At 39.3% G+C, this 22,522-nt stretch overlaps 2 protein-coding genes and 1 long non-coding RNA gene across 3 annotated transcripts; all 3 read right to left on the bottom strand.

The window, feature by feature from the left end:
• Positions 1-4,028: 4,028 nt before the first annotated feature.
• Positions 4,029-7,189, bottom strand: LOC140928292 (uncharacterized). The gene has a single exon (XM_073378029.1). It carries the CDS (start codon positions 6,824-6,826, stop codon positions 4,265-4,267), a length of 2,562 nt encoding a protein of 853 aa, XP_073234130.1. The 5' UTR covers positions 6,827-7,189; the 3' UTR covers positions 4,029-4,264.
• A 3,756-nt stretch (positions 7,190-10,945) lies between these two features.
• Positions 10,946-14,618, bottom strand: LOC140926823 (uncharacterized). Its single transcript, XR_012164485.1, has 3 exons — positions 14,601-14,618; positions 13,817-13,978; positions 10,946-11,011 (listed from the first exon to the last, which is right to left on the bottom strand). It is a non-coding gene; the product is annotated as an uncharacterized lncRNA (long non-coding RNA).
• A 5,711-nt stretch (positions 14,619-20,329) lies between these two features.
• On the bottom strand, positions 20,330-21,202 carry LOC140926038 (uncharacterized). The gene has a single exon (XM_073375846.1). The coding sequence runs from the start codon at positions 21,200-21,202 to the stop codon at positions 20,330-20,332; it is 873 nt and encodes a 290-aa protein (XP_073231947.1).
• Between the last annotated feature and the right edge of the window lie 1,320 nt (positions 21,203-22,522).

Consider the following 22,522-nt stretch of genomic DNA (forward strand, 5'->3'; position numbering starts at 1 on the left):
GTTCCAAAACCCCTCATTTTCAAAATGAGGCCAAGTGCACAACCTTTCTTGATCTTTCTTGTGAAAATGAGTTTTATTCGCATGAGAATGAGAAATCATTTTCATATCAGAGGCTCAGGGGAACTCGGAAATGACCTATTCTATAGTAAACTCATAACGCAATCTTCATATATGGTGTGCATAATGATGTGTCAAACTTTCATTAACATTGGGTCACTGCAACACCCTCAAATTCCAAGCCGAACCTAGCCTACCAACAATTCTCTGCGTTCCGATTAGCACTGTTCTGACTTGATGCTAATTTTTCACATTAGTGCGCACTACATACCACCATGATCGATACATTTCAGAGTGATTTTTTATGCATCGCGTGAATTGGGGATATCTTTTTTAACGTAAGCGCATTCGTACGTATTCGAGCATTTGCCTTCTGCTTCCTCCCGTCACCTTATTGCTGTTTTCAACATTTGTTGCATACCTGTAGTCATGGCTCTCCCAAGCAAAGATTTCAGCTACTTTTTCTTGTCCGCTCCGGGACGTTTCTACGGCAGGAATTTTGAAAAACGCCAAAGTAAAAAAAGGAGCTGTATAATTCGAGTCAAATAATGACACTGATATTTAAATCAATCGTGAGGGTAGTCACGCGCAAGTGGCACGCCAGACCAAGGTGTGAGGAAATTAGAGGGGACCCCAGGTAGGTAAGGTAACTGGCTTAGGTGGGGTAAAAGAATAACCCTCATTTACATGCAATCTTACAACCCCGCCATCCCGGGGTGCACTTTCTCAAGATTATTGAGTGGTCGCTAGGCACGTAAACAGGAAAAATGCTGGCAAACCACGTGTTTTGGCGATTAATGTTCTTCTACACTCACGTGCTGCTCTTGCTGCAACCTTTAGTGCTGTGGCTTTCTATTGTTACCTTTAATAATGATGCAAAGCGACTGCCAAAGTGAATTTTGCGCAAATATGATGTGTCACAAATCCGACCCCGACTAGGCAGGTTACCCCACCTATCATGTAATTTCTCAATACGCCTAGAGCATCCAAACTCTCGACGGACGCTTGCGTAATTTAGGGGATTTACGAGAATGACGCGATTTCGGTTGAAAACGTTAAGGAGGTTGTGAAAACGGAATTGGAAGGCCCAGAAAGGAGTAGCCTGCGAATACAGCTGTTTCTCCTTGCTCCTCGCCGCGAGGAACGTGGCGAAAGGTCCTTAGAGGAGAAAAGCAAGGAGAAACGGCTGTATTCGCAGGCTAAGGAAGGAGGCATGCACAAGAAAATCAGACAGAAATATGACTTTTTTGTTAGGCGAGATCAAGTGTGATGTGTGATGTCTGATCTTGACCTTGGCGAAGAACTTGCCGTTTGAGGAGACGTTGTAGCCAAAGAAAGGAACTTTCTTTTCGAAGGGTCCAAACTGGGTCCATTCCCTGGACGGACTTGATAAGTTAATGAGCCATCAAAATTCGACATTTCGGGTGCTTTTCATTCAAGAAGTGCCCAAGTGCCCAATAGAACGGCACATTCCGTTTGCACAGACCCGACCCAAGCCACCGCGCGTCTGGTTATTGTCCTTGTAAGGAGGATACAAAAGAGCGGTACTAGGGAAAACAATTTTGTCAAAATGGAAAAGGACAATTCGGTCGGACCGACCGAAATGACCGGACCGGCCAAAGTGGACCACCTTCAAAGGTGTTCCCAAATATTCCAGTCGGACCGAACCGAACTGGTCTGTTCCATTTCTAACCGAACTTTCCGGAATTTTGGGCTGAATGGAAAGCGCCCTTCCATTTCTATGGCTGCTGGGATACAGCCAGTAAATTGCTGCTGTGATTGCGAGCGTCGATGGTTTTAAGGAGGATCTTTCTTGGTCCTCTTTGCCCTTACTTTTTCATTTAACTTTTCCCACTCGCCTGCCATGATGATTACACGTACATGTGATAGTTCAGCAATGCATGCTGGTAGTGGCAGCGCTCGGCTGGGTCGAAAATTAATTTTGATTTGATTTGATTTTGTTTTGATTTCATTTCAATTTTCCTTTGATCTCATTTCGTGTTTATTTGGGTTTCACTTGATTATTCGTTCACTTGTCTTTTAATTCAAAATTAAAAAGAAAAATAGTTACAATTAGTACAAAAGGGAAAATAATCAAAGATAAACTTTAAAAATAAACCTCAAAAATTCGGATTTTTTGATTGGCAGTTCTTGGCCACCATAGAGATCTTTCGGAGTCGGTACCATATCTTCACCTAGATCTAGAACTGTTTCAGAAGGCTAATACCCTGCAAATAAGGACTTTTTATCGGTTTCTTGAGAAACCTGAACCACCTCAATTAACATAACAAACAGTCGGTGAGTTTTCCTGTAAAAAAATTGTTTTTTGGACGTTGACTTCTCGTTGAATTAATTGTAAATTTATTGTCTCCCTTTGCTCAGAAAATTTAACCATAGTTAGAGTAGACTGGTTATGAAATCCGGTAAACGTGAAAGTTGAAAACAACGTTGCTGTAGTTTATGTTGGAATCTCCCTCACCGTGCACAATCCTTTGCTTTTTGTTCAGAAATTGTGACGGAATAAATTATAGCGATGCCTCTCAAATTATAGGAATGAAAAAAGGTAAGGATTAAAAACATATAACAAAGGAGTCTAGCGGGTTTCATAACCATTCCACTTTAATAACTATGATTTACTAACCATCGTGCATGCTTGACAAGTTATACAAACAGTGGAATAGAAGGTGGAATAAAATACGTGCAGATGTTAGTTTGGGTTCTCGATTTATCTTCGGAACATGTGCCTTCTGCTCTGCAAACCACAGGTCACCCTTCCAAGTGTCCTCCTTACCCCCACCCTCACCCTCTGCAGACAACAAGCCATTTCCAGTCTAGAATAACAACAACAAGCTTTATTTACATGACTGTAACAATGTAATACAGTATTGTAAAAGCTACTTAAATTTAATTTTTAATTATTTAATTAATTAAAATAATTTTAAAATAAGAAAAGAGAAAAAATTCAATCATCACTTATTTTTAACTACTCTTAAGAGTAGTTATTTTGGAACATAGTTTGTCTCTCAATTCAAAGCAAGATGAGATGAATCACATTTTATTGAATAAAATAATCAGTGGAATGGCCCTTATGCATGTTTACGTCAGACTAGCAATTTTCACCACCAAGCCTCATACGTACTGTTTTGAAATTTATATATGGAAGACTTCTTAACGTTCATTGTCGGCAAAACGTGCATGCATAAGAGCAATTCATTAGATTTGATTACAAGGTCTCATTTGATAGTAGTCGTAGAAATGGGATTTTAGGATCTGTTTTAGAAATTGAAGATCATGGTTTTTGTCGACGAGTAGCTTAAACAATTTAATAACAAATGAGTTTCATCTTTAATGTTCATACAGTTGCAGTGACTACCATAAATTTTCGTCACTAGGTATATTGTCGTATCTACCTGTTTAAACTCTTAAAGTTAGTTACTGCTAAATGTCATCACGTTTGAGGATATCCAATACTCGCCACTTGTTCAAGTCGTGATTCCGATTGTTACAACTGCTACAATTTGTACGAGTCGTACAAATCGCCATAGTGAGTAAAGCTCTCAGTGCATTTGTGCGATTCATACAAGTGGTAAATAGGATAAATTTCACTGAAATAATATAAGGTGTTACTAAACGTTAAGCCCTATCTCATTAGCGACACTTAGAATAAAAGGATGCAGAGAGGGAGCTGTTTTCAAGTCGGTTACGACTCGTACAAGTCGTGCAACTGCTTAAACTACATCTCATCTAGCTGGGACACAAGCATGTGTATTGTAAGACACAACTGTCCTGTTATTTACAAGTGAATATTCTTGGAGCAACAGCTAATAATTTTTTTCTGCTAACAAGAAAAAACTGTAAAGAATTAGTTATAACCCCGGCATCAGGAGACGATTTAAAAGTTAGTAAAAATCACTGTAACAAATAGTCTTAAATGACCCCTGAGATGAAAAGTTATTATAACTGACAACTATATGCGGGTTATTCCATAAAGGAAAACGGAGTTGTCCATCTTAAATGCTTATCTTATTGTATTTAGGTATCAGAGACTCAGTTTAAATCTATATATGTATGACATCTTCACTGTTGTACTGAAAAAAATCGGCATTATGTTTATTATTTCATTAACAAAAACGCAAAGTTGATCATGTGTTTTAAAGGAAAACACGAGGGAGTTGGGGAAAAGGACCATCGTTTTGTTCATCAACTTCTACTGTCCTTTCGATGACTTTAACTTGTGAATATCCAACTTGACGTTGTCTCCAATAAGCATAAATGGCGCCCACTGCGAAATCTCGGAGAAACCGTTTTCTCTCATACACTTCATGGCCTGTTGAAGGGATTCACTGGCGCTTTCCCCATGAACAAGGTTCTCGTAGAAATGAGTCATGAAATGTTCTGTTGCTTCGTCGTCTATGGCCCACAGTGCCGCCAACACTGAGCGTGCACCAGATCCTAAAAACGCACGAGCAATTCCAACAACTCCCTCGGCACTGATTTGTCCTTTTGCACTGTGACAGCAGCTAAGGACCACCAGTTTGGCTCGCAGTTGAACTTTCGAAATTTTCTCCATAGTCAATAAGTAGTCTTCTTCTTGAGGTGCCCTATCAGTAAGGGGAGGAGGGGCAAGAACAATTTCACCTCTTTCGGCACTACCGTGACAAGCAAAATGTATCAGAGACACAGAATGAATGTTTTGAAGGACCGCCTGCTTTGTGGCATGTTTTCCTAGCAGGGGTTGAGTACCGAACAGTTTTCCAATCATCTCTGCTTCTTTATTTGCAAAAGGCAGCCTCGATACATGCTGAAGAATTCCCTTGTACAACACGTCACCAACAGCAGGGTCCCCCACTATCAGCACACCACTCTGACTGTGATAGTCTGCTGGACTGTCCTGAATAAGCTTTAGAGTTGTCAAAGAGGGAACGATGCGGATCCTGAAAGACTCTGATAAACACTTTCCACTTTCGTCTTCTAGCGCTGCAAATGGAACTTTGTAAAGGTGGCGATCAGGAAGAATGATGATTTCAGGCTTATCAAGATAGTCGGCTACAGGAGCAATGATCATTTTGTAGACATCAGCAGCAGTACACACGGGTGGCTGGTTCTCAACTTCATCTTCTTCTAAAATTGGGCGTTCACACCCCTGCTCCCAGTAAGCGTTTGAGGGAAGCCAGGATCGATCCTCGCACTGTTCAGGAGCTAAGCAAAGAACCTCTCTGTAAATTCCGCGACAAAGTAAGTCAGCTACTCTGATTACTGATCCAAAAACATCATTTACTTTCATTTGCTGGAAAATTAAAGGGTTGTCTGCTTTAACAACCCAGAAATTTATCGATTGTTCGTAGTATGATATGTAAAGACAAGCACAGTTGCATTCTTTCTTGACGATACTTTCAATATAATCCCATGTTTGTGGACTGACTGCTATTTCGTTTTCTACAGAGTACCGAGCTGCCATTAAGTCTTTAAGGGCCCTCGCTCGTCTAAATTCTTCCGTGTAAAGAGCTTCATAAGGAAAGCCTTCATCACAAAGAAGTTGACTGAATTTTCGGTAATTATTAAACATTCGATCAAAATACAATATCTTGAATTTATCATGTACTTGGAGACGTCGAATATCTTCTACCTTATTAAAACTGACAAAGGCGTTTGATTTACTTTCAGATATGTTGCCTTCTTTTAACATAAGATGGGAGAGAAGTAAGCGACAAATTGACTCGTCTTCGCTATCCCCATACTTTCTTTTCAATACCAAGTTTTTTTCGATGCATTCTTTAGCCTTGGCATATTCACCGAGAGAGAAAAAGATAAATCCCAAGCTTCCATAGCAAAGGGCTTCTATTCGCCCCACGCCAATTTTCTCTGCGATTGCAAGTGCTTTTTCGAAATGTTCTTTAGCCTTGACATATTCACCGAGAGAATAAAAGATCTGTCCTAGGTTTCGATAGCTTCTGGCTTCTGTTTCTCTGTCGCCAGTTTTCTCTGCCATTGCAATTGCTTTTTTGCAGTGTTCTTTGGCCTTGACATATTCACCAAGTGAAGTAAAGATACCTCCAAGTTTGTCATAGCTTGTGGCTTCTGTTTTCCGGTCGCCAATTTTCTCTGCGATTGCTAGTGCTTTTTCGCAATGTTCTTTAGCCTTGACATGTTCACCAAGAGAATTAAAGATACTTCCTAGGCCTTGATAGCTTGTGGCTTCTATTGTCCTGTCGCCAGTTTTCTCTGCGATTGCTAGTGCTTTTTCGTAAAGTTCTTTAGCCTTGACATATTCACCAAGATTATTAAAGGTGCGTCCTAGGCTTTGATAGCTTGTGGCTTCTGTTTTCCTGTCGCCAATTTTCTTTGCGATTGCTATTGCTTTCTTGTAATGTTCTTTAGCCTTGACATGTTCACCAAGAGAATTAAAGATACCTCCTAGGTTTTCGTAGCTTGTGGCTTCTATTTTCCTGTCGCCAGTTTTCTCTGCGATTGCTACTGCTTTTTCGCAATGTTCTTTAGCCTTGACATGTTCACCAAGAAAAAGAAACATAACTCCTAGGTTTCCATAGCTTCTGGCTACTATTTTCCCGTTGCCAATTTTCTCTGCGATTGCAAGCGCTTTTTCCCAATGTTCTTTAGCCTTGACATATTCACCAAGTGAAGTAAAGATACCTCCTAGGTTTTCGTAGCTTGTGGCTTCTATTTTCCTGTCGCCAGTTTTCTCTGCGATTGCTAGTGCTTTTTCGCAATGTTCTTTAGCCTTGACATGTTCACCAAGATAAAAAAACATAACTCCTAGTTTTCGATAGCTTCTGGCTACTATTTTCCCGTTGCCAATTTTCTCTGCGATTGCAAGCGCTTTTTCCCAATGTTCTTTAGCCTTGACATATTCACGAAATGTAAAAAAGATACCTCCTAGGGTTTCAAAGATTGTGGCTTCTATTTCCCTGTCTCTAGTTTTCTCTGCGATTGCTAGTGCTTTTTCGCAATGTTCTATAGCCTTGACATATTCACCAAGAGAATAGAAGATATTTGCTAGGTTTACATAGCTTGTGGCTTCTATTTTCCTGTCACCAATTTTCTCTGCGATGTGTATTGCTTTTAAGTAAAGGCCTTCTGCTTCACTGTATTTACGTTGACTTTGGTATAATTCTGCCAGATGTGTAGTTCCACTTTTCTCGCGAAAACTTGTCGAAAAGTGAAGAGACGTTTTGTGCCGCGTTTTATTGGGTGACTGTGAACATTCTCAAAACGTTTGACACACGTTTGGTCTATATTTCCTAGTGTCTTATGCTCGAGAAGAAACAAAACATCTTTACACATCTCGATAGCATTTGGAACCCGATTTGTGTTGCGAAGATATTGGGAGACGAGAAAAAGACTTGTTAGCAGAACTTCATCTTCGTTGTGCACATCAAGCTCCCTAAGAGAATAAAGCCGAAAAAACAACATAACGAGGAGGGTTAAGCAATGGACCTTTGTCACGCTGCGGCCATTTTGTCTCAGGAGATTTAAAAAGCTTTGTTTATGCACGGCTAGCCTTGTAGAGAGAACGAGGCTAGCCATGCATAAACATAGCCTGCGAACGGCAGACGTTTCTCCTCGCTCATCGCCGCTGAGGACCGTTTCTCGAGGAGGAACGTCTGTGACTCAGCGACAGAAATTCCATACTGATGACGCAAAATCTGTCCGGAATCCGGTCAGAAGCGCTGATTGGTCGACGGAGTAGTTTCATTGTTCTAGCTATTGTTTACGAGTGAGAGACAAAAAAAAAAAGGCGGCAAAGGTCAAATGTAAACGCGATGAATTTCTAACAAAACAGTCCATATTTGTGGATTATAGTCTTCTCTAGAAGAAGCATTTGAGTTTTGCAGGAGCTCATTCGCAGATGAGCACAACACTTTTCCAAAATCGATCAGGAGAAACGTAAAATTGAACAAATTTGCATTTGGAACCCCGTGACTACCGGATTTATTAAGTAAACATTGAGTTACGTTATCAGTATGGAATTTTTGTCGCTGAGTCGCAGACATTCCTCCTCGCGAAAAGTCCCTCAGCGGCGATGAACGATGAGAAACGTCTGCCGTTCGCAGGCTAGCATAAACAAGGCTTTCTAAATCTCCTGAGATAGAATGGCCGCCGCGTGCAAAGGTCTATACTGTTTCAAGTTCACTTTTAGTTTGTTGTTTTGCCATAAGTTGTACAAGAGCAAGAAAATCTAATTATTTAAAACGCTAATGGCGAGGAAGCCAAAGGGAAGCCACCGGGCTTATAAGGAATGGGCTCCCTCAGTTATTTTATTATACAAACTATTATCATAATTACAAATGCAAAAATCAATGACAGAACTACAGTAAATCTTAAAATTGTTAGGTAATCGTATTAATCATAGTTGGGCTAAAAAAGCGAAAGGACTCTGTAAATGTTTAAACTAAGACAAAAATGCAATCGAAGAAATGCAATAAGAAAAGACTTTACATATAACGGAACTCACCCAGTGAAAAATACCCGTCCGCTCGCCATAAAAGCACGTGATACTGCTGATTAGGGTTAAGCACTGTCTCGAAACGGTTAGCTTCTATTTAGGGTTAGGGTTGTTGCTATATAGCTTCAAATCAAACCAACTCTGGCCAGCCAATCCTCAGTGACGTAGTGGCATAGGTAATGAACTACGGTCACCACCTTCCGGAATTCGATATTTGCACACGCTCTTCTGTTCTTTTTCTTCCTTAAAAGTTGAAGAGACTTACACTTTCAAGAACATTTGCTGAGCAGAAATTTTACGAGACTTAGAAATTTCATCTAAGTGTAGTGTGAAAGCAATAAAGAATACTACGTTGTGTAAAATTCATATGGTGTCCAAGGGGTTCAGGCCGATGGGATCTAATGCTCAGTAATTCCGCCCCAGCCTAGTCCCCAGACATTCTTTCTTGCGTCGTTGTCCGAACAAAGTCTGGGAAAGGGTCTGTGCTAATCACTTTCAGTGACGTCACCTAGGGTCCATGTTTGACGGAAAAGAGAACGCCTGGGGACTAGGCTGATATTGTTCCTCTCTTTTCCAAAGATAAAGCAATAAAAAAGACTAACGTGTTAGATGCTAGCGGGCAGCTAGCCTGTGTACAGCCGCCACCTCCCCTCAGAAAAAAAATCGGAGAAGGGGCCCCTTCTTCGATTTTTTTGTGAGAGGAGGGGGCAGCTGTACACAGGCTATTGGATAGCTAAAAACGAGAAGTCCAAAGACTACTGCAAAGCTAATTCAGAACAACGTGTATTGTTTTTTCATAACAATGTTTGGGCTGGCCATACCAGCCTTCTTCAGGTTTACAAATGTTACTGAACTTATGTAGGAATCACAATATTATATAATTTATAATTTAATTTAATTTATTGATATAATACGTGATTCCTACATAAGTTCAGTAGCATCTGCAAACTGGCTGAAGAAGGCTGGTATGGCCAGCGGAAATATTTTTGTGAAAAAACAATACACGTTGTTCTGAATCAGCTTTGCAGTAGTCTTTGGACTTCTCGTTTTTGGTTTTTTATATTTTGGCTGATTAGATCTCTTTTCTAGAGATCCAACGTTTACAACTAGCAGAATTTTCGTACACGGTTTTTGCAGTTAATTTAATCCTTTATTATCGGATGGCTGGCTTTTATGGGTCCGTCTTAGAAATTCACACGAGGTTTTGTATTGTTCTCCTTTGATGCCGCAGAGAAGATAAAAAAACACTAGGTTTTGACGGACGGTGAGGGTAATGCTGTGTGGTGTCACTGATGTTGTAGAAGCAACAAAAACAAACGCCAGAGATTTTTTCGATCAATCTTAACTTCCAGAAATATCATAAATTTCTTTCTTTTTCCTTTCTCGGTTCTCCTGCTAATTATTCGTAAAAATTTAAAGTATTCGCAAAGCACAAAATAAACTGATTAATAAATTCTTGAGCTTTTTGCCTTCTTTGATCCGACAGACCTAGAAAGGTTCATGATTTTTAATAAACAAACTTTCTCAGGCCAGGAACAAAGGGCTTCAGACAGTCAGACAGTATCGAATAACAGGTTTGCTTAGAAAAACTGGTTTGAAAATTTAGGTGCTCCGATATACCTTGTCATCGAACTCTTCAGTAGATGTCGTGATATGTTATCGCCTTAAATAAATTTCTGTAGGGATTTTATGTCAGAAATTCTCCAGGTATCATATAGTGCTATTATCCTCACTCTGTACACGTTACCTTGGTAGTCGTGGATTTACTTTCATTTCTTAGGATACCGTGATGCGGTGGCAGGTAGCAATCAAGACAAAACAAGAACGCAAAAAGTATTAAGCCTCGCTTGCTTGGAGATTAGATAAGAAATGAGGAGGCGATCAATTCTACAGGAAACAGACTTTTCTCGCTAAAAGTCTTTCACCTCCTACTTTATCGATGGTCGAGTATTCTTGAGGATATTTACCTTTAAAATATAAAATATAAAATTTTATATCGCATATATTCGACGACTTGTTTCTGAATTGATTGAGTACGCGCGTATACATACACGAAAGTCAAGGGCCTCGATTATAGAGAAATTTCCGTCATTGCCAGAAAGCAAAAACGTGATGAACGTGGCGCGTCATTTCAATAATCGCCGAAAATAAACCACGCATGCTCATCACAAGACTCATTTGCATTCAATTAAGTCCGACACGTCGTGATTGTTAGCCCCAGCTTCCACGGTCTCTGCTAGCAACGCTAGGGAGCATGACCTCCTTATGGCGCGCACACACGAAAAAAAAAAAAAGCAATAAAACGCTTGCATTTTTAGAGTCTCGCCTATAAAGCAAGAGAGACTAATAACTATACCCTATCTTGGGGTTCACGCATTGGACTTTTCTAGTCAAAATAACTGTATGAGACACTCAGAGATACTCACAGTTCCATCTTCTTGTTGTGTCCCTTTGAGTGAATGACGGTCTATTTAATTCAATCTACTCCGGCTGAAATTAAACGGGGAAAAAAAACAGTTACACTCTTTTTTTTATACGGAATGTTGTTTTCCCGGCCCGGGCTGAATGTTTTTATTTTCTACTGATTTTCGGCTGAAAATATTCTTGTATTATTTTTAAATTTATAGCTTATCACATTTCCGTTTTAGATATAAGAATGCATTGGGGTATCAATAATAGTTGGTGCAGTTTTTTTCGTTTTGTTGGCTAGTTTTGCTGTTTAGAGAAAGGAGTAAGTTAAAAACATATTATTGTATTGCATTTATAGATTGTCACCACACAAAACTATATTATTTTCATAGTCTCAACCTGGGGTTATTCTTAAGATATTCTTAAAATTTCGCAAATTTCAGCCTTGATATTCCTCTAAAATATATTCTTATATAAAAAAAGGGTTTATTATGGCATTAGCATCAAGGTAGGTAGGTCAACCTCGTCCCCAGGGCTTTTCCCTTAAAAAATGGGTGGGGCGCCCTACCCATTTTCTAAGGGAAAAGCCCTGGGGACGAGGTTGTAGGTAGGTATGTAGGTGGGTGGTTGGGTAGTGGGTAGGTAGGTAAGTAGGTAGCAAAGACTTTTATTTTGAGAGGGTAACTCATAAATGTAACTAAAAATTACTGACAATTTGGTGGCCCTCTAAAACGCAAATACAAATTAAAACAAAACCCACCCCCACAATATAGCTATTTACAATAAAGCCGCAATTCTAGCCATCGAAATATCTGATAATAAAACTTTAAAAAAAAATTTAAGAATAGTCAATAAAGATGGAGATAACGATAATAGAAAGCAGTCTTTTTTCAAACTTTACAAAATTATTTCTTTGCATGTTGGGAATAAAAATTGTGTCAAAATCAATCTTCTGGTTTTTTTGGTCAGCGCCACTGACAAAAACTCGGCCAGAAGACTCTGGGTACGAGATTGCGTCAAAATTATCTCGTTACCTGCGATCCTTTTGGTCAGCACCAGAGCATCACCAACCTGAAAAAACTAAATCTTGAAAAGGCCATCTCTGATTTTCTGATAAAAATGTTTTCATGACATGCAAATTAACCTGTAAATTAAAACACCTTTAACACTTCGTTTTGATTTAGACATGCCATTTACGTGATCATCAATAGGTCGTACGACTTGAAACCCTTAAGAAACCAGTTTTTTTGTGCTATAAAGCAGTTACGAAAGCACGCTACAGTGGCGTTTGGTAAAAAAATTCCCTTCGTCTTAATTTTTAAGGGGCTTCATATGTCATTATGGGTTCCTCTTTTTTTATGTCAAAGCTGAGCTGAGATTTGATATAACTAAAGCTAACTAAGTATTCTCAGTCTCAGTCATCTTTTATCATACTTGGAACTCTAAAAGAAAGATATATAAAGGATTTTATCGAAAGGGAAAAGAAAGAAATCATAGTTTTTGGTCATTTTTCCACAACATAGGGCCATTTTTTTCGAGTTGCAATCTGTTTCCATCATGGCCTTCGAAAGTTAAAGACATACACTTCTAGTTGAGGCAAAGTAGTAGAGTAATTTTTTATAAAACTGAACCATTATTTCAAGGCTTACTTTTCTTCCAAGTTTTTTTATGTTGTTTAACAGTAAGTAATGCCATAAACATCGTGACATAGCTTTTATAAGTCGTTATTTTTATGCCATTTTTTTAAAATAGAGATCAGTCTTATGCTTACAAGTGACTGAAAAGGTCATTATCTTCTTCATTTGACTTTCCTCGGTGGAGTTGTGAGCTTCCTAATTTACAGACTTGACAGCTGTGCTCGTTCATTTTAGCCGTGGAACGAGCGCGGAAGAAGGTGTGCCGTCATTATTGAAGAATGTTTCAGTTGTTGGAAACACAATGTAACGAATGTTGCAGTTGTTGGTGTACAAATGGATCATTCTTGTAGCCGCGTTTTAAAGATATTTTTTTATTTTTCTGTCTTCCTTCTTTCACTAAATGCTTCAATATTGAAGGTAACGTAAAGAAAACTGCTTTGGAACGAATGTGCGAATGAAGCGTGGTTTTGTGAAAAATTCCCTTGAGAACGCCCCTAGGTCACCAATGGGTAAACAACTGCACTTCACGCAGGCGCAATTAAACCGGAACAAGGATTTTGTGGTTCTGGTTTTGGATTCTTCCAGAGCGGTTCCTCCGGACAAGGGTAAGAAAGACTCAAAACGAGATTGGCTTCAAAAGCAAATATCGGGTAAGATCGTTCCTCTTGTCTTTTGAAATTTTTATTTTTGATTTCAATAATGCATCTTACTCCAAAATGGCGTCAAATTTTGTTATTCTTTTGTCTTTATAATAATTGGCCCTCGATGCCCGACTTCAAGGTAAATATTATTATGAATTCTACAGGTGTAAACGAGGCAAAGAGTTTTTAAAGCCCGAGGCGAGCCAAGCGTTTCAAACTTGATATATAAAACACGAAGTGCAAATGGCTTCAAAAAGTTCTGATGTTGCTCTATTAATATTTGAAATAATCCTTATCTTTTTTATTATGTTCCATCGTCATGCGTGGATGAAGTGACAAATGATTCGCATTTTTCTTGCAACAATTGAGACTGATTCTTTATCATTATTATTACTTTTTAATCTGGTCTTTCATTCAAATTTGACTCTCTGTAAATTCTAACCCAACCTGCCGACAAAGACAGGGTAAACTTTTGCGAGAGGGGTGGTGAAGAATAAAGAATGAAGAAACTTTACCCTATAATATTGGTGCATTTACGGAAACAAAAGCCTTTACTAATGATATGCCTTCATCAGACTACGAGTAATGTCTGATTCAATATGACTTACCAGATGTGGTTACTATAGTTGCTGAGGCTTTTAAAAACTTCTCGTCAGTATAGCAGTGTGTCTTCCCTACTAGCAGAATTAACCGAAAAGGAGAATCTGCTAGCAGGGAACAGTGTATCACAAACTATCAAGCACCTCTAAGATCTGGATCTTGATATTGCTCTGTGGGCGAATTAAAGAACGTTATTACTTGCCTACAACAGTACGCGCGTTTCTGATAAAGAGGCCATGGAGCGTCGGAGTAAAACGGATACAATTAAGAAAAGTTATTGTTTTTACATGTAATTTGTTTGAAATCTTCCGGAGGGCTAGTCGATTACAATTCACTTTTATCAGACCGCACGTTACGTCGACATATGAGATATTTTAAAATATTTTTAAATATGTTAGAAAACTTTGTAAACGTAATGTAATTCATCGTTTTCTCACCAATGAAAACACTACAAAACCCATCTCGATGGGATCAAAGAGCAAATTACTCAACACGTTACTCAAGCAAGGCTGGCAGAAGTAGCGCGCGCGCGATTGCTGTAGTTTTCTGGCGGGGTACCCCGCGAGAAGATTGCGAGAGAATGTCCACAGCGGCCTCGCCACTCGTTTCGCGTGGCAGCTCCGCCGATTAAGTAGGTACCTCAATCCCGCTAGCTGCGCAGGCTACACGAAAACAGCCCATCCAATTTGTTTATATTTTGTTGCGATATTCTGTCACGGAACGAACAAAAAATAACGCTTCTAGTACAACAAAAGTAAAGACCGCATTAGTAGAATAATTGCCTGTACTTACCAAAACACCTTCTTTCCTGCAAGTAAAGCACGATTGAAACTGGTCCTTAATATAGTGAGATACTGAAAGTCTTTCTACGTTATCATTGGGCTATTTCTGTACATTGAGAAGCCTATTTCATATTTTTTCAGTTTCACTGACTAATAGTTATTCACATTGAAGGGATACCGGGAAAAAAACAGAAAACTACACAAAACGATATACAGTGGGAAATCTATTATTTTTTAGCAAGGGATAAAAAACAGCAGGTTGAAAATAACGCGAGTTTATTACTAACTTAAGGTAATTATAGCACTAAGCAGATGCTTTCAAAGTGTACAGTACCGCAAGTGATCCCCAACCGCAAATGATCCCGAGACCGCAAATGATTCCCAAAATGGACCGCAAATGATCCTCGACCGCAAGTGATCCCCGAAGTTGACCGCAAATGATCCCGAAAGAAAAATAGGAATGGCTTAGACTCGAGTTAGCGGATCATCGTCTCTATTTTATTATTATTACAAAAAGTAAGATTAAACGCTAAATTTCAGTTCTAAAATACATACATGAATAAAAACTAAATGAAAAAATCATTCAAGTGTAAAAACGAAGTCGGTAGGCAACACACGACTTTTACCTCATGCCAAAATGCTGCTTGTTCATATGAATTTTCTCTCTGGCGGGTAGATTATACCTCTGAAGGAAAACGTTTTGTCTGAGCAAATGTGATTTTTGCCGCTTATTTCATACTGAGAGGTCATACACCGTATTCACAAATGGCTGACACGCGGGAAAAAACTGGTGCCTAGTCATGAAAGCGAGGCGTTGGAGGATAAACAAAAATTGCAAATGAAGACTTTCAGTGAACTTGCAGAGTGTTTAGCACGGATTCCACCTAAAATAACTTTTTACGGACTTCTTTTTAAATACAATTACGTGGGATGTCTTCTGCTTTTAATGTTTAGTAGCGATTTGCTGTTTGCAATCAAAAGGGACGCGTATATCTTCAGGAAACAGGATGATTTTGTAGGTTTCCGAAGCATCGATCAGAAGCTCGAAGAGTAGGCGATCGCTGGAGAAAAGCGGCAAACATGTTGGCCCAAACTTCACACTGAAACCGAATACGAAAGCCAGATCACTACAATTCTGTATTGGATTAGATTAATTCCGTCGCTTTGGAGGGAATTGTTAGAGGTACGTTGGCAGAGCTTAGCAAACATCTCATGATTTCTTTGTCATTGCGAAATAATTAAAAATAATTTTATCAAAATTAGAAGCTGTAGTGTGTGAATCTTATGGCTTGCTATTTGCCTGGTTTCTTTTAGGGCATTATCTCAGAGCGCTCTTGGTAAAAAAGTGGTATAAAGCTTACATTTTACTAGGTTAAAATTTTAAGGCAATGTTTTTGTCAGGACTGAACACGGCAAGCTTCTGTTTCGAATAATTGAATTCGAGTCTGGATCAGTTTAAGAAGACCATCATTTTATTTATTTATGTATTCTTCAACTTTAAAATATTATGAAACATAAAGTTAAAACTCTTAACAGCTAAAGGTAAGAAATACGAAATTACTCGCTGAAATGATATGTGGCCGGCTTACCGAGTCTGCCGAGTAACAAGTTGAAATTTTGAGCGTACTCCTCTCGATCGCTTCTGCACATTAAAAATAAATTACCGAAAAACCGCTTAAAAAAAGGTCAACCCCGCTGTCTAATTGATGTTCTTCATTGATAAAGACCAGAAAATAACGTCCTGGCAAACAAAAACCAAACATAACTTCATCGAAGCCTCAGTAACCTCTTCTTTCCTGTCTTCCTTTTTTGCATCTCCACTTGAACTGTTTTGTTCAACGGCAGAAGTCTCTTGCGTTAACAGTTGCAAGTAGGCCATACATCTGTCGCTTATTTCTTTTTTTCTTGCCACCAAGATTTGTTTATATTTCTGTTTCACCGAATTGCAGTGAGCTGGCTTTCGTACTCGGCTTCAAAGTGAAGTTTGGGTCAACATGTTTGCCGTTTTTCTCCAGCCATCATCCACTTGTCAAGTTTCTGATGCTTCGGAAACCTACAAAATCATTCTGTTTCCTTGAAGATATACGCGTCCCTTTTGATTGCAAACAGCAAATCGCTACTAAACATTAAAAGCAGAAGACATCCCACGTAATTGTATTTATAAAGAAGTCCGTAGAAAGTTATTTTAGGTGGAATCCGTGCTAAACACTCTGCAAGTTCACTGAAAGTCTTCATTTGCAATTTTTGTTTATCCTCCAACGCCTCGCTTTCATGACTAGGCACCAGTTTTTTCCCGCGTGTCCGCCATTTGTGAATACGGTGTATGACACGCATTTTCGGCAGTTATTGTTGTTTCTGGTCGGCATGATTTGTCCTTTAATGCAAGCATTTCCTTTGACCTCTTTTCAAATGCAATGCTTTTCATTGCGGCTAAATAAGGGTTTTAGGTTGTTTAATTTTCTTTAAAGTGCCTCATGGATCCGAATAATTATAAGCGACTTTTTTTTAGTCCGTGAATGTGACGGTTCGTACGATGTTCTGTCACTCGATAACTACCGCTTGCCTCGCTTTTGCGTTTCTCATTACCAGGTTTAGATTCTTGTTAACTGTCTTCAGCAAAGACACAACAAATGGATATACATATAAGCGTCAATATAACTATTCGCAACATGTTCATGAGCTGTAAGCAAGTTGCTCTTTCAAAATAAACCGAAACCTGTGGACATTGATAAGTTCGGGGGCATTTTGACGTGTGTTTATTTCAAATCATGTCTTGTTTCGTAAAGGGCACTCCCAGGCCTGGGACATTCCTAAGTTACGAACCAATGTCTTGCTGTTTATCACGTAAAATTCACAATTCAGAGAAAAATCAAAACTAAATATTGTGAAAATTAATTCGACGCTTCTAAAAAGATCAGTAAAGTCAATAAAGCTCTTGTTATGTAGAGGGTGCCCGGCTTTGTATTCCTCAGTAGACAAGTTGAGCTTGGGCGTTAAAATAATAGAGTTTTTTCTGCGTAACGTCCTGCCTGTCTTAAATTTTCAGCGACGAAACAGTTCTTTAAAGAAAATTGAAGCAATTGACAATGGAAGAAGTATACGGTTGATAGCATATCCTTTTCAGATTTATTCTACTTTTTTTTGGCCTTGTATAAATTGACCCGAGACGAAGCGTCCTCCTTCCCTTTTTCTTTAGAAGGCGCGAGAAAAAGGTTCCTTTTTTATAATCAGTCCTTTTTTGTAATCAGTCCCATAAAATCCATTCCATTCCTCAAGTTTTCACGAGATCATTTGCGGTCAACTTTGGGGATCACTTGCGGTCGAGGATCATTTGCGGTCTCGGGATCATTTGCGGTTGGGGATCATTTGCGGTACTGTCCCTTTTGTACGGCTTTTCGTGATGAGTTGTGGCACGTTGCTTTTTTTTTTTGGCTCTGGCCTTTTCTTTCATTGCGGTAAAGTGGCCCAAAATGGCAAAGAGGCCGAACAAACACCCGAAAGAAACTAGCGTTTATAGAAAATTCGTTCGTTTTATGGAAGACTCGAAAATGAAAACCCTTTCCAGTATATGCTGGCTTATAGTTCTGATATAGTGCAAGGGCCTATAAATATTCTTCGTCTTCTCTTTTTGTTTCGCATAGCTTTCACTATCAGAGCCGTCACTAGTTTAAAAATGCTACAGCACTTGCCTCGAGTATAACCAGCATGCGGACGCCATCTTGGATAACCGAGCTAGTTATTCACATGAGTTGAGTTCTGTGGAAAGAGCTGTGGGTCATTTCCTGTGGGATCCAGGTCCCATGAATGTGACAATAAGCGGACAGAAAATTGATTTTGTTACTTAACGGGACTGTGTCACGATAGTGCGCATGTGTGAGATTTGACAGTAGTTGATTGTTTTTGAACCAATCGGAAGGGAGTAAGACGCACGCAAGGAAATTTACATAATTCAAGATTCATTGTTCCCGAAGCGGGAGTCGTTTTTGTTCGATTTTATATATCCCCATAATTCATATTTATTCTGTGGTATTCCCCAGATATATGTTGCAGACGATAAGAATAAGATTAACAACCCTGCCCTGCTTTGAAACAAACATTTACCCACGCGCATTTTCACGTACCCACGCTAGCAAACAAGTCTCTCGGATCGGTAACCAAAAATAATTTGTAAACAAACCTTACTGATCTCTCTGTTTGCTCTGTATAAACTTAGAAATACCTGCAAATAGCGCCTGACCGGTGACCAAAACGCACAGTATCGGATGAGGCAAACTTTTTGCTTAAAATGCCAGCTAAATGCACGCTATAATAAAATAGGCCATGCTATGCGGTCGGCTAGCGCGATGAGCACTCCACATCATGAACATTGTCGCTCATCGTAGCAGGTTTTGAAAGCAATTTTCAATAGCGCTTCATCACAAAACGCTTTCATTGTAATAGTACGCCACATAGCGTATAAGTATAAACATTATTCTAAAAGAACAACGCAAAATTAAGCATAAACAGAAGCCCACCAGTGTGGCATAAATTTCAATTGCTTCCTTCCGAGTCGTTGTGTCGGGTGTTCCGCAAAACAAAGATTATCGATTCAACACATAAAGACACCAGATATTAAACGGAACATTCAGGCAACAATCTATTTTTAAAAGATCAATTCTTAAACATTTACACTCATACAGCAAAGATACAAGAAACATTCCGTGTGAACCACATCGTTAAAGATCGCGCGGCCTGTTGTCATTACTTTCTGGTAAAATACAACTACTGATCGGAGTCATAAATCGAATGCCTGTTAAAGCGTTTCATGTTCGATGCATTCTTTCCTCAAACTTCACACGACTTCCTGTACAACAAAAGATTGCCGGGTTTTCTACTTCTGATTCCAGTCACTAGAGAGTAAATTGTTGCAGACAATCGGAAGTCATGTCGTAGATCAGCTTCACTCGCCGCTGCGTCCTATTAGTAGTCCACGCCTGTATCAAGGAAACCCTTCTCAACTTTCTTTACATATTTAACGTTTAAGAACTATCCGCAAAAGGTAGATCGTTGACTGGAGAACTTAATAGACAGAAATGAAAGGCAGATGACCACATTACACGCCACACTTGATCCGTTTGTAGGAACACTGACAACAACGAACATGGCTTCGTGCACGGGTGTCCGGAAAACTAAGACCTAAGACCTAAGACCTAAGACCTGAGACCCGGAAAACTAAGACCCGGAAAACTAAGACCCGGAAAACTAAGACCCAGTGGTAAAATGAATGAAATGAATGCACACTTACAAATAACAATTTAAGGTGGCTCAAAACAGTTTCCAGCACTTTCCAAGACGAAGATTATGATGGGTTATTATAACCACTCTTTGTCAATTGATGCTACATTCATGGTATCAAAAAACTGCCCAATCACTCGTGAACACGTTGGTATTATTTTCGTTACACTATATGTTACCATAGCAACACTATGACCTGCTAAAAACACCCTTAAATTCAGCTTAAACCGGCACGGTGAAATTTTTTTCTTCTTATAGAATTTTGATAAGCAGGATAAGATAGGTGAAAGGTGTTGACAGGCCAAACACGACTCATAAGCTCGTGATAGTGTGATACGTGACCTTATAGTTTAGCTCTAACGAGGATATCTCCCAGCGATTTTGCTCTTTTATATGAAATGATGGGAGGCTCGTTGTATATTTCTCTCAATAGTGGTTGATCTTGAATTAAGTGCCATTTGCTCATTAAAATGTTTTTAAGGTTCGGCAAAGCAGGGTGGTATGTGGTAACGAAAGGCAGAATAATTCAGCCGTAAATTTAATTGAAGGGTGATGCCTGTTTGCAAGAGCAATGAATTCATCTATCTCCTTTCTATCAGTTCTCCACCATGAGAAAATATCGTCAATGTATCTTTTCCACTCAAGAGGTTTAGTTTTTCTGAGGTTCAGTATTTCTGTCTCTACCGCCGACATAAAAATGTTGGCAAAGGCGACTGCCATCTTTGTACCCATTGCGGTTCCGTGTGTTTGGAGATAGTTTTTGCCGTTGAATTCAAATGAGTTCTCTTGAAGAATAAGTTCAAGGATTTTTCTGAGGGATTGGGTGGGGATAGGGGTGTTTTCCCCGTAGAAGGTCTGGTATGCTTTGCATACTGTGTTTATTCCCTCTTCCTGTGGGATATTTGTGTACAGGCTAGCAACGTCTAAGGAGACTAGGAAAACGTCCTCTGGGAGGTTTCTCCTTTCTATGAACTTAACAAAGTCAGTTGTGTTTTTAAGATAGGACTTTTGTGACTTAGCTATAGGCTGAAGTAGGCTATCAACAAATGATGATATTCGTTCGGTGGGTCCGTCGTTTCCTGCCACTATAGGTCGGCCAACAGGAGTTGGCTTATGAATTTTTGTGAGAGTGTAGAAGACAGGTATTCTGGGTGGATTTGGTGTCTGTGATAACCATTTAACAGTCATTTCGTCAATAAAACTTCCCTGATGTAGTTCTTCAACTATTTGTTTCACTTTTTGGAAAGTTGCCCTTGCCATGGGGTCTTCGAGAGGTGTGTAGTTGTTTCCATCGTCTAGTAGGGTCTGCCCCTCTTGTGTTTTATCTAGTTTGTTCATTATGACTGTGGTAGTACCTTTATCCGCTTTCTTGACGTTTATTTCAGAGTTGTTTTTCAGCTCTGTGATAGCTTTTCTCTCATTTAGCGGCGCCTGGTAATCGGCAGTGTAAACATCGCCAAACGATCCGTGGCCAATACGATCTTCAAGTTGGAATCTTAGTTCTGGCTGGCCTCTCCTTTCACTACAACACGCTGTTGACGTTCTGTTAAATAATCTCTACACCAATTTAGCAAGTCTCCATGGACACCATATTTGTAAAGTTTGGTTAATAGAATATTATGACAGACAAGGTCAAAAGCCTTTGAAAAGTCTATAAATACTACATTAACTTGACCTCTCTTGTCCAAGACTTTGAACCAATCATGGTGTACTAAGAGTAGTTGAGTAGTGCAGGAACGACCAGTGAGGAACCCGTGATGAGAATCATGTATGAATCTAATGACTTGATCATAAATAGCATTGTACACAATTCTCTCCTGGCATTTCCCAGAGGTAGTTAAGAGTGAAATGCCTCTATAATTTTCAACTGGCTCTCGATCACCATCCTTATGAATGGGTGTAATGTTAGCTGATTTCCATAATTTAGGTAGGCGTCCCTGTTTGAACGATAAATTGAAGAGCATACTCAGAGGAACTGCAGATGTGTCAGCAGTTGATAATCATACAATTTAATCACTGTTAATTCCGATTCTTTACTGGGTGGGAAATACCGTGCTGTTGTATTTATTCATTCTACGACCGTTTTAACTGAGTCAGTATCACCGGGCGCCACATATGACGGCCCATGGTGTAATACACGACAATTAGCCAAAAAGTAGTCACTTCGAAAAAAGAAAAAGGCATAGTTTTTCGTTTACGGTCCGTCTTCTGTTAAACCCCAAAAGTTTTTGCCCGCTGTTAATCACACTAAATTAAGGATCCCTATGTTGTCTATGTTTACTACTGAGCTGATGGAGAAAAGCACGTGCACTCAGTGAATGAAAGACGAAAGTTTGTAAATTAGGTCTACTTTTCTTTCCCTGGATTTGAATGGTATTTCAAAGTGACACAACTTTTTTTTTTTTTTAGCATTACCCAGGGCTGTAGCTAGGTTTTTGTAGCGAGGGGCATTATCGCGAGAACCGAAGGCACGAGCCTTGTAGGGGGGGTCTTGGGGTGTCCTCCCCCAGAAAAATTTTCAAATTTGGAGGCTCCGAAATCCTATTTTCAGCACTTGACGTGAGATATGTCTCCGAAAAATCGACCTCGAATATGAAAATGGCAAACAATTGCAAGTCACTATAATCAAAATAACTGAGTCTAAAGAAAACAAATCCA

Source organism: Porites lutea, chromosome 2, assembly GCF_958299795.1.
Source record: "Porites lutea chromosome 2, jaPorLute2.1, whole genome shotgun sequence".
NCBI classification, from domain to species: Eukaryota; Metazoa; Cnidaria; class Anthozoa; order Scleractinia; family Poritidae; genus Porites; species Porites lutea.